The sequence below is a fragment of the Pseudoliparis swirei genome, chromosome 16, assembly GCF_029220125.1.
Source record: "Pseudoliparis swirei isolate HS2019 ecotype Mariana Trench chromosome 16, NWPU_hadal_v1, whole genome shotgun sequence".
Taxonomy (NCBI): domain Eukaryota; kingdom Metazoa; phylum Chordata; class Actinopteri; order Perciformes; family Liparidae; genus Pseudoliparis; species Pseudoliparis swirei.
Window position 1 is genome coordinate 23,062,316 of NC_079403.1, and position 12,168 is coordinate 23,074,483.

The following is a 12,168-nucleotide window of genomic DNA, read 5'->3' on the forward strand; positions in this document are numbered from 1 at the left end:
GAATAACAATGTAGCTCATATCGGACTTATTGGCTAAAAATGTGTCTTCAAATCATTTTTTTTCTTTCTTTTTGATTACTTTGAACGCGTTGTAACTTTGAAAGCTGCCGTAAAAATACGACGTGTGATGGATTTAATTAAAATCTCACGAAACAAAAAAAAAGAAGCTCCATCCATAAATCCTGTGAAAGGCCTCGGATGAAAAACTTCATCCACTCCTCACGTCCCGTTATTTAAAGGATGGGCGATACTCATATTTCATAACCTAATACGTTTCAACGGTTTAAACGATGCTGACAATTTCTTAAGAGTTTTTTTTATTTTTTAAATAATGGTCATATTTAAAAAAATAAAAGACACTCAAAGAACAATCCCCTTGACACAAACATCCATAAATATAGATATATAGTATATTGATGCAATTAAAAACCTGCTTAAATGTATATAAATATAGTATCTATATATTTTAAAGTAACCAATACCAAATGAGCAGCTTGTGAGCATCACTACATCTTCTCCACCTCCCTCCTCTTCATCCTATTTTCCTTTTTTTGCCGCTTGACAGCGTTTTTTTACATTGAAAAACCTCGAGACAAAAAATTGGAGCCAACACACACACAATTATTCCTGGAAACTTTTAATTAATTATTTTTTTTGACAACTCCTCACCAGCCAGTGAAGGTCGAGTCCAACAGTGCAGACAGAAAATGTACAAGTGGCCTCTCACACTGGCAGGAGGGCGGTGAGGTAAAGCCGGCGTTCAATGTCACGATGAAAAATAAAAAGGCGTCTCTCTCTCTCTTTATCTCTCTCTCTCTCCGTCGTCCAGAAGGAAGTCTGGTAATGTTCACATATTTCATCAATTCATAACCAGAGTTATTAACTCCCTCGAGAAGAAGCTTGGGACACGTTCTTTTGAACAAATGTGTCGCAACGCTGACGTGAGAGTTCTTCTTTCTTTCTTTTTTAAACAAAGAGTGCAATGTAACAGAATAAAAAATAAAAAAATAAAAAAAAATTAACAAAAATGAAACGGCGGAGCGAACCCGGCGCTCCGAGTCGATGAGTACAAAAACAATCGAAGAGAGACCCGTCAGAAGAACGCGTGTTTCCATCTTCAGTGCAACGTCTCCGCAGACATGTTACATATTCAACTATCCCAAAAACAACAGAGTTATAGCTGATATCGGCGTATCGGCCGAGAGACTCCAAAAGGTTCCAAAAAACACCATATTTACATAACGAGAAACCAAAAAGAGAAACAAGGTTTTAATAAAAATATCTTATAATTACAATAGTCTCTTGTGAGCATATACGTCTCTTCCTTCCATACTTTTATAGAACATGTGTGTCTCTATGTATGTACATTCTTAATCGTCTCGAATCAGAAATCCTTCTTTACAATATCAAACATCTTACAGCTCCGGGGGGGGGGGGGGGGGGGGAGGGGAGGAGGGGGATGACCCCCCCCCCCCCTGTTCAACACAAATCATCTATTTGAAACAATAGATGTCCAAAAAACATGTACAACCATTTTCTTTTCTTTTTTTAATAGCAGTTTAGTAAAGCTTTAAACTGGAGTCCTTTTTTTAGTTTATTCTTTAAGCACAAGTCACGGTTTCATCGCCCGGTTCCGACCGGAAAAACCTCTCCGGCGTCGGGGGTGTGTGTGTGTGTGTGTGGGGGGGGGGAGGATGGGGATTCCGTGAGTGGCGGGTCGAGGAGACGGAGGAGACGTCTACGGACCGACTCCCTTGTTCGATAGAAACAAAAACAAAACTAGTAAAAAAAAAAAAAAAAGCTGGAATGAATGGTGATTTTATTTGGGTGGAATTCCTCCCCGGCGTTTTATTAGTATTATTTTTTTCTCCCCCAAAATCCCCTTCGGTGCCTCCAGTTGGGGGCGAGTCCCTGGTGAAGCTTTGTTGGCTTTGGAGCGGCTCTGTGCGGCCTACACACCTGTGGAGGGGGATGAATAGGGGGGGGGGGGGAGTGAAGAGGAGGAGGAGGAAGAGAGGAGGAGAGGAGGAGAGGAGGAGGAGAGGAGAGGAGGGGGTGAGCTTGCAGACTGACTGGAGCCACCGACAAAACAGAGGGCCATGCTTGATCAACAACCCAAAACAAACCAGGTCAAACAACACGGGCTCCTCGAGGCTCACACACACACACACGCACACACACACACACACACACACACGCACACACACACACACACGCACATAGACACGCACGCACACACACACACACGGACATGCACGCACCAACATTTTAGGCCTTATCCAGGTGTGTTTAGACTCAATGCTATAAATCAGCAGCTTGAATGGGACTGAGAGGGAGTGTGTGTGTGTGTGTGTGTGTGTGAATTAAAGAGAGGGCAAGCTGAGGTTTTAACCCTCTCTTCTTGCTACACCGGTGACAGTTATTGTGTAAAAAGCACAGCTGCCTCTGAGGTCGGCGTTCTCGTGTTCCTCAATTATTATGTGTTCCTTCCTTGCTCCCCGAGAACACACACACCTCACACAGGCTACAATAATCGATTTAAAATAGTTTTAAAGCCAAACTTCTGATTAAAAACTATAGGAGAAAACAAAATAACACATTAATTATAAAGTAATTATAAGTCAACTCACCAGTGCAGGGCTTGTATCTCAGCGGCATAACATAGAGTCCTCCGGCTTCTTGCCTATTGACGTCCTCTACAAGAAGAAGGAGAAGAAGAAGATGAAGAGGAAGAAAAGAAACGTGTCACTGGATGAAGACTAAATAAAGGCAGAAGGCCTCGCGCCCCGCAGACTCAATGATATGCAGCAGAGCGGCGGCGGCGGCTCTATATCGCACATAATAAACGCTCTTATGAATAACAAATTGGCCTCATTGTGCGCAGTGGAGTGGGGCTGCAGGCTGAGGCACTTCAGCAGCCCCTGGGAGAAAGGTGGGCCTCTGACACGCATGTGTCATTATCATGCAAATTGCAAACAAAAAAAGCTCCGCAATCAAGTGCGCAATCGAACTCGAACCCAAATGCGCTTTTTTTCCTCCTAATTTTACGCACGATTTTTCAAGGTTGTGCCGTGAGGTGTGTAGTATTTTGATTGCTGCTGCCCCTCCAACTCCCCACACACACACACACACACACACACACACACACACACACACACACACACACACACACACACACACACACACACACACACACACTCACACACATACACACACACACACACACACACACATTGGAAAGGACAATGACACATAACGGGCATGACGCGCTTTGTCTGCCTGGCGGTGCACACGGCGGTCTTTGGCACGCAGTGAAAAAAAATGTGGGGTTCCCGATAAAGGAAGTGAAAGTGGAAACAAACAAACATGGAGACGGAGGAGACGGAGGAGAGGAACGCTTACCTGGAGGTGGTCGACGTTGAGCGCCGTCAGCGGCGTGCGACTCGGGTTGGAGGAGGCCGGGGGAGGGCAGGTCCCGGTCCGCTGTGGCTGCTGTTTGTGGAGCGATGGGTGCGTCTCCAGGGCCAGCTGCAGGTCCAGGATGTAGTCGATGACGTGCTGGAGGATCTCCACTTTGCTGACTTTCTTATCCTGCGGAATGGTGGGCACCAGGCGCTTCAGTCGGCTGTAGCAGTCGTTCATGTCGTACTGCAGGCAGAACAGGTCCTCCTCCTCCACCCGGCAGCGGGCGATGTTCAGGCTCTGCTTCGACAGATAGTGCAGCGAGAGCGGGCTGCCGCCGCCGCCACCGCCGCCGCTGCCGCCGGAGGAGGAGTCCTGGGGGTGGACCGGAGTAACAGCCTTCATCTTAGAAAACCAACGGGCTCGGGAGACAACGCGGAGGGGAAAAGAAACACGTCTCTGGTAGCAGAAACTGTGTTTTAGAGACACAGAGCTGATGTGGATACAGCTGCAAACACGCGAAAGGGAATACAAAAAAAAAACGACCGAAAGGCGGAATTGTAGTCTCGTCAACACATCCCGCGGAGCCGCGCAGTTCCTCGTACTTCGTGCAGGCTTTCGGTGTGAAGGGAGTGAATAGACTCCCTACATTTATAGAGGAGAGGGGAGGCGCCAAGCCCGACCGCTGACAGACCGAGGGAGAGGAGCTGGTCAATCACCGGCAGCCCGCTGCCCACCGACCCAACAACGGAGCCGTGGGGGAGAGAAAAAGGCGTGTCTCACTGTGCGCGCTGCGGTGGGCTGCTGCCTGTTGGCAGGAGGTGTGTGTGTGTGTGTGTGTGTGTGTGTGTGTGTGTGTGTGAGAGAGAGAGAGAGAGAGAGGCGACTTAAAACAGTCAATTGCGCATTACCGCCGCTGCACAAAGAAGATGAAAAAAAGTGTCGAGTATCTTTTACGTCCGGCCCGTGCAGGAGGCCTCTCTTGGAGATTATATATATATATGTATATTTATGTATTTATTTGCACAACACACGGGGCTGATTAACGTCGTGTTTGCATCGTTAACGCCGCAGTCGCTGATGCGTAATTACGCACGGCGGCCTCGGGTGTATGGAGCACTACCCCGTGACTTGTGATCTCGAGCCGAAAACACCTAATTAAACTCGCTTCAGAACATTACATTAAAATGACACGAGACAAACAATTGAACTCCCCAATGAAAAAAAAAAAAAGAGGTGATAATATTCCAAATTATTTGAGGACAGATGCGTAAAAATCGGCGGGGTGAATTATCACACGTGTGCCTTCTATAGCCAACAGGGAGCAGATCCGATTGGCGGTTCTTCACGAGACGTCCTCGGCTCACTATCACCTCGGATTGAATAAACTGTTGAATTAAGACTTCATACAACTAAATATGTTCGCGGCTCTAGGGAAGCCGGCATGGGCCAATTTCAGTGACGGCGCCTCCTCGCTGCTCCTTCCTCCAGCTGTGTGTGTTATTGTGTGCCTCTTACATTCCTTCACCTCTCCGGGACGCGTCGCCCCCCCCCCCCCCCCCCTCGCCGGTGCTGGGCAGACGGCCTGGCGCCACAGCTCCTCTCCTCTGCTCTCCCTTTTCTTTCTTTCATTATTCTTTCTTCCCTTCTTTCTTTCTTTCTTTCTTGTCAGGCATGTTGCCAAGACAACAGGAAGCTACACTCGAGCATCAATTCAGCATTTTCTTTCTCCTTCTGGACGCCGGATTCATACAGGGCCCCCGAGGTCCGACTCTAGCTGCGATGACACCCACCTCAGTGCTTCCTTTGGAGTTTAATGTCCCCAAAACTTTATGGGAACCACGGCAGTCTCCACAAGTCATGAATATTGAAAGCCTTTAAATGGGTATTTTCCCCCGTCTCTCTCTCTCTCTCTCTCTCTCTCTCTGTTTTCTCGTTGCCATGGGAAGTGACTGCTCCGCTCAGTAATGTGTTGCTACACTGTTCGGTTCAGGGACAAACTTCAAAGGGCTCGTTGGTACGAGTCGTCGATGGCAGTCGCCCTTTTCCACCCGCGGTGCCTGAACTCTCGCCCATGACGAGCAGCAGAGATGGCCTGAGGGGGGAGGGGGAGGGGGGCGGCGATGACTCACGGAACGCTTATGATTCGGACCATTTACGTCCATAACAACAGTGAGTTGGAGATTCAATTCAATCCAGATTATTTTGTATAGTCCACAAACACAAATTATGAATTAGGCTTTACAGTCTGTACACATACAACATCCCTGACCTTTGACCTCACATTGGAAAGAAAGTGACGAACCCTTCAGGAGAGCAACAGAGGAGGATCCCTCTCCAGGATGGACAGAGGAACAGATGTCATGTGACCAGGAGGAAGTATGACACAGTTACATAAACATTCATTGAATATGACGGAGGCCAATCTTTAAGCTCTCGGTTTAAGGGAGGACGATGTGTCGAAATAAGTCGCGGCCAAGTATTAATTTTCTCATTAAACATTATAAAACTAAACACTAATGAAACAAAGTGCATCTCGAATTACACGTACAAAGTGCAACGGGAACAAACTCGTCGTATTCCTCGCGACTGAAACATCACAAGTTCACGCTCCAGAAGAATCGGAGCACAGGAATCCGATCTGCGAGCGGCGACGAGGAAACGGGACCCGTCCTCAAACTGAAACCGGGAAAACTGAATAGAAACAAATGACATCACCTCGTCGTGTTTCCTCTCGTCTTGGGTTTGGGTGGAGCTCCAGACGTGCTCCTGTGTTTCTCCCCCATCGTTTAACGCCACCTTTCAAAACGTCATCATTTCGAGACCTTTTTCGAACCCGATGGAATCTCTGTGATGGAAAATTTGCGAAAAATGTGAATTCATTTATATCAAATTCAATTTTTAGCGAAAGTTTGACGCGGCAGATTTGCCCCGTTTTGAGTTTTGATTATAAAAGACACCAAACTCCCAAAAAGAGATGATTTAGCACCGCGGTGCGTTTTAATACCAGGTTCTGGAACGCATCCTATACCTGGACGTGATTGGCTCTCGCCGGAGTCGGCGTCCGTGAAGACAACCCGCTCCCTACGTAGACAAGTCCAGTCAAACACAGAATAAAAACACAGTGGTGAATGTTATACTCAACATCTGCCATTAAACCCCCTCAAATGCGACGTACTGTCCCTTTAAGAGGCTCCGCCTCTCTCACTCTCATCTGGATGAGCAGCGAGATGCATCGGTGTGACCGGGCCTCGATGCAACCTCTCTTTACACAAGGTTATTCTAATCAACCACGAATACTTGAACCAGAGCTGGGTGTGTGCGCTGTGTGTGTGAGTGTGTGTGTGTGTGTGTGTGTGTGTTGTCAGGAATGTAAACAAGGTGCACTTTGACTCTTTGTGCTCGGTAACCTTGTTATAATTCTATTATAGTCTGCACCCAGTCAATGACACGTGGATCGACCTCAAGTTTTAACACCGGCAATAATTCAAAGTTGGTGGGAACAAAGGAGGGGAACATGAGTGTGAGTCCCTGTGTGTGTGTGTGTGTGTTTGCTTTCTCTTCCTTCCTTTGCATGTGTACTTCCCTAATTGTGGCCCTTCTGGCTCCACTTCCCTGAAGGTTTATAGCGGCGCTGGCTGGGGACCGGAGCCGGGTAACCAGAGACTCGTTACCCGGCGAGCCCGAGGGGCGAGGGCGCCGCGTTTGTTGTGGCGACACGGCGGCGGCGGGATCGGGCCGCCGGCTCCAACCCGTCGGACGCGTGCAGTTCGGTCGCTACGCCGGAGAGGAGAGTCTCGCGTCGGCGGTGGGAAAATCATTCAAGGGTGGAGGGGGGTGGGCCTTAAAGCACCTTTTCTCTTTTTGAAATGTGTCATTGGAAGTGATGCTTTTAGGGTTTCGTGAGGTCAGAGGTCAGCAGGTCCGTCTTTCAATCGGGGGGTCGGCGGTTCAACCCCCGCCCTAGTCGATGTGTCCTTGAGCAAGGCACTTCACCCTGAGTTGCTCTTCGGTGTGTGAATGTAACGTGATTCTAAGTCACTAAATGACATTTGATGGAATCACAATTTGGATTTTCGTGCAAAACGGACAAGAAAGAAATGAAAAGAAGCTTCAAAGACTTTAAAATAAAAGTTGAACTGACGGCGTCTGGGAGTGAAACCCGTTTTGATTCCACGAGGCCGACTCATCAGCCACGAGCTCGCTGCGTTGGATCCCCGCTTCCACGCCGAGGCCGGGTGGAGGCGTGTGAGGCGACAGTGAGGATCAGTGGAAGAGAGCAAAGACACGGAACCGTGTGTGTGACCACGCAAAGCCCCGTTAGCCGGAACTTCGTCCGCGAGGAGGCCGACCCAGGACGGTGACACGGAGGTCAAAGGTCACAGAGGAGGAACATTTCATTTTGAAACCTACTTTATTTGGAAAGTTCAGTCTTGTCCAGTGAAGCCGGCGGGGACCGGATCCAAAGAAATGAGAACGAATGGGTTAAGATTCAGAACCCGTGAAGTTGTTATGAGTCTCTTTGTGGTTACGAGTATTTATACATATTTAAAGTTGTCTCTGTGGTTGTTATGAGTCTCTTTGTGGTTACGAGTATTTATACATATTTAAAGTTGTCTCTGTGGTTGTTTTGTGTTTTTCTGGAGTCACTTTCTCGTGTTTTTCTATCTTTTTGTGGAGTTCTTTGGGGTTTATTTGGGGTTGTTTTGTGTCTCTTTGTGGTTATTTGTATTTATAATTTTTTAAAGTTGTCTCTGTGGTTGTTTTGTGTTTTTTTTAAGTCACTTTCTGGTGGTTTTCTATCTTTTTGTGGAGTTCTTTTGGGTTTATTTGGGGTTGTTTTGAGTCTCTTTGTGGTTATGTGTATTTATAAATTTTTTAAGTTGTCTCTGTGGTTGTTTTGTGGGTTTTTTTGTGAGTATTTTTTTAGTCACTTTCAGGTGGTTTTATATCTTTTTGTGGAGTTCTTTTGTGTTTATTCGTGTTTTTTTGTGTCTCTTTGTGTTTATGTGTATTTATGCATTCTTTATGGTTGTTTTGTGTTTTTTTGAGTATTTTTTGAGTTACTTTATAGTGGTTTTCTTTCTTTTTGTGGAGTTTTTTTGGGTTTATTTGGGGTTGTTTTGTGTCTCTTTGTGGTTATTTGTATTTATAATTTTTTTAAGTTGTCTCTGTGGTTGTATTGTGTTTTTCTTGTATTTTTTTGTCACTTTCTGGTGGTTTTCTTTTTCTTTTTGTGGAGTTCTTTTGGGTGTTGTGTGTTGTTTGTCTCTCTTTGTGTTTATTTGTATTTATACATTTTGTGTGGTTTTGTGTTTTTGGGAGTATTTTTTTTGTCACTTTCTGGTGGTTTTCTATCTTTTATGTAATTATTTTGGATTTATTTGTGGTTGTTTTGTGTCTCTTTGTGTTTATGTATATTTCTAAATTTGTTATGGGTGTTTTGTGTTTTTGGAGTATTTTCTGGATCACTTTCAGGTGGTTTTCGATCTATTTATGAAGTTCTTTTTCAGGTTTATTTGGGTTGTTCTGGGTCTCTCTCTGCATCTGACGGAATCAGATTTTCTTTTCATTCAGGATATCACTCTGATACAGACCTCTAAGGATGATCTAACTCATGCTTCCTGTCTTCGTCACCCAGACGCATCCCTCTCCCGACCCTTCGCCCTGATGACTGAACGCCGCCGTCGCCGTGCCGGCTGCTTGTGGTTGTGATGGGTGACGGTCCAGTCTGGTCCGGTCCCACGTGGCTTACCTCAACAGTTCTTTTGGGGGTGGAGCCGACCACACCGCTCAACAGCCTTCTGTTCTTTGGGCTCTGTCTGCTCCGAGCTGGGCGTGGTACACCTTGCACAACAGTCCCCCCTGATCCCTCAAAGTGCAGCGGACATTTGCATGCACGGTTTTTACTATTCAACAAGCGTGCGGGAAAGCTGCTCGTAAACTCCTAGAACCCAAATCTTTTTATGAGGTCGGGCTCCGGCTCCGGCTCCGCCTGCAGACTCCTTTCCCCTCTTTCTCTCCAGGTGACACAGTTTGCACAACATGCCTTATTCCCCGACGGCCTCCAAACACAACAGCTCCCTCTGTGTCATTGACACAGGTGCATTCACTGTTTACTCTGTGCAACCTGAGTAACCATCCACACACACACACACACACATACACACACACACACACACACACCTACTTACACACACACACATATGAGAGACACTTGAGATGGCGCATTAACCATAAAATAAACAAGTGACTGACCGCTGCAGCTAAATTGACTTCTTTTGGCTTTTTCTTCTTCTTTGCAGTAGAAAGAAGCAAAAAGAAAAGAAAAAGAAAGAAGCTACAACGAGATGGGAAATGAGTAAAAATAGAGAAACTCCACTTTGATAATTCTCTCCGCAGACACGTGGACCACGTGCCGGTCCACCTGTGGGGTTTGTGTTTAGTGGCCATGATCTATTCTCATATTAACTGAGCTAAATAAAGGGGGGAGCTTGTGTTCTGGGCCACACTCATTTAGGTCAGAAGCAGTTCATTCGGGTCCAAAAGCATTATTCACTGCCTTTCTCTGGCCACAGACCACTGGGAGCTTTTCAGAAGTCTCCCAGCTGCTGCTTTCACTTCCACCCCCCCCCCCCACACACACACACACACACACCCGTGTCCCACCGTGGTCACATCAAACACTGCTGACCTGTCGCTTTTGGATGCTCGCTACGTTTCCCCGTGTTCCTGTTTGTACTCCAAACTGACGAGAGACCCGGCGACATGGAGGTGCAGACAGACGTGCAGTGTGTGTGTGTGTGTGTGTGTGTGTGACAACAGGTGCACCTTTGTTGCATCCTGTTGCACAGCTGCTGCCCCTGCTCGCTGACTACATCCTCACTTCCTTCAAAGTTGAGCTTTGCACAATTTTCTATTAGCCGTTAAAAAGAAGAAGAAAAAACAAACGTCTGGTTGGTTTCTCAGAACTGAGCCGCGCTCCGGCTTCCTCTGGCGATGACGCAAGAGCGGACTCAAGATTCAATCCAATTCAGTTTATGTGTGTAGCCCATTTTCACAAATCACAAATGTGTCTCAGAGGTCTTTACAATCCGGACACATAGACATCCCTGACCTTTGACCTCACATCGGATCAGGAACAACTCCCAAACAACCCTTCAGGGGGGGAAAAGTGAAGAACCCTTCAGGAGAGAACAGAGGAGGATCCCTCTCCAGGATGGACAGAACAATATATGTCATGTGACCAGATGAACAATAGATGTCATGTGACCAGAAGGAATCATTATACACAAATTAAAACACAGTAACAACACAATGAATGACTAGAATGGGCACTCGGTAGAGCGCATACCTTCGTATATGACAAGATTGGGCATTGAATTATGAACATCTTGGCATTAGTTGCATGCCAATTGGATAAAAATTGACCGTGCTATGGTAAAAAGAAGATTCTGACCTTTTCATGACCTTGACCTTGACCTTTGACCCAATTGATCCCAAAATCTAATCAAATGGTCCCCGGATAATAACCAATCATCCCACCAAATTTCATGCGATTCGGTTTAATACTTTTTGTGTTATGCGAATAACACGCATACAAATAAATACACGGCGATCAAAACATTACCTTCCGCATTTTCAATGCGACGGTAAATATGACAGAGTGTATGAAGAGTTGGTAGTCGGCATATTCCACCATCCAGACCTCCACGATCCATCAGGCAGATGGAGGTAGAGAGGAGGAGTGGGCGGAGTCTCAGCAGTGGGCGGAGTCTCAACAGTGGGCGGAGTCTCAGCAGGGCAAGATGTGGACGCTGAGACGCAACGCGCTCGTTGCACGTTAAGTAATATCTGTTTGGTAGCGTTACATGATTTTATTTATTATAATAATAATTCAATTCTGTTTATTTTGTGTAGCCCAAAATTACAAATTACAAATTTCCCTCAGAAGGCTTTATAGTCTGTACACATACGACATCCCTGACCTTTGACCTTTCACATCGGATCAGGAACAACTCCCAAGAGATAGAAAAAAACATTTAAATTCAACATGTTCTCACTTTTTCATGTATGCGCCGAGATTTCACAAAATTTTTGGTGATGGAAATGTGGTTTAAAGTCCTGGACACCCATTGGTCAGCGTGTGTCTGAACCCTGGACATGGTCTGCTTACCTGTCGGAGGCCGTGCAGGAGACTCCTGGTGCTCCGCTGAGCTCCGGCAGCAGTGGAGCAGACGGAGTTCAGGAATAGAAGAGACGAACGTCTCAGTGAAAAATGAGATTAAAATGAGTTCATTTAGCTATAAATACAACGAGCAGCCCACTTCAAGAGGGGAGGAAACACAGAGGAGGGCAGAGAACAGGGAGGAGCAGGAGCTCTCTCTCTCTCTCTCTCTCTCTCACTCTGAAGATCTCTCTCTCTCTCACTCTGAAGATCTCTCATCGTTTAGGACACAGAGTTCTTTAACGGAGATGTTTATGATCGTATTCTCACTTTTTAAGTTGTTTTAACCAACAAGATGTTGTCGTGCAAGATGTTGAGTAGTTCACGAAGAGGAGGAACATGAGGAAGAGGAGGGGGAGGAGAAGGTGAAGAAGAAGAAGAAGAAGAAGGAGGGGGGTGAAGAGGAGGAGGAAGATGAGGAAGAGGAGGAGATGGAACAGGAGGAGGAGGGCGAGGAGGAGCAGGAAAAAGAGAACGAGAAGGACGAGGAGGAGGAAGAGGAGGAGAAGAAGGAGTAGGACAAGGAGGAGCAGGTAAAA

The 12,168-nt window shown here is 46.4% G+C and overlaps 1 protein-coding gene across 1 annotated transcript; it reads right to left on the reverse strand.

Annotated features, from left to right (window-relative positions):
- Window positions 1–620: 620 nt before the first annotated feature.
- id4 (inhibitor of DNA binding 4) lies at window positions 621–4,172 on the reverse strand. Its single transcript, XM_056433989.1, has 3 exons — window positions 3,403–4,172; window positions 2,631–2,696; window positions 621–1,959 (listed from the first exon to the last, which is right to left on the reverse strand). Exons 1-2 carry the CDS (start codon window positions 3,805–3,807, stop codon window positions 2,649–2,651), a joined length of 453 nt encoding a protein of 150 aa, XP_056289964.1. The 5' UTR covers window positions 3,808–4,172; the 3' UTR covers window positions 621–1,959; window positions 2,631–2,648.
- Between the last annotated feature and the right edge of the window lie 7,996 nt (window positions 4,173–12,168).

What these genes read in the sequence shown, in the direction of transcription:
- id4 (XM_056433989.1), bottom strand. Translation starts at nt 3,807, where the DNA reads ATGAAGGCTGTTACTCCGGTCCACCCCCAGGACTCCTCCTCCGGCGGC. An exon ending in TCAACGTCGACCACCTCCAG is followed by an intron (nt 2,697 to 3,402) that starts GTAAGCGTTCCT and finishes TTCTTCTTGTAG; the next exon opens with AGGACGTCAATAGGCAAGAA.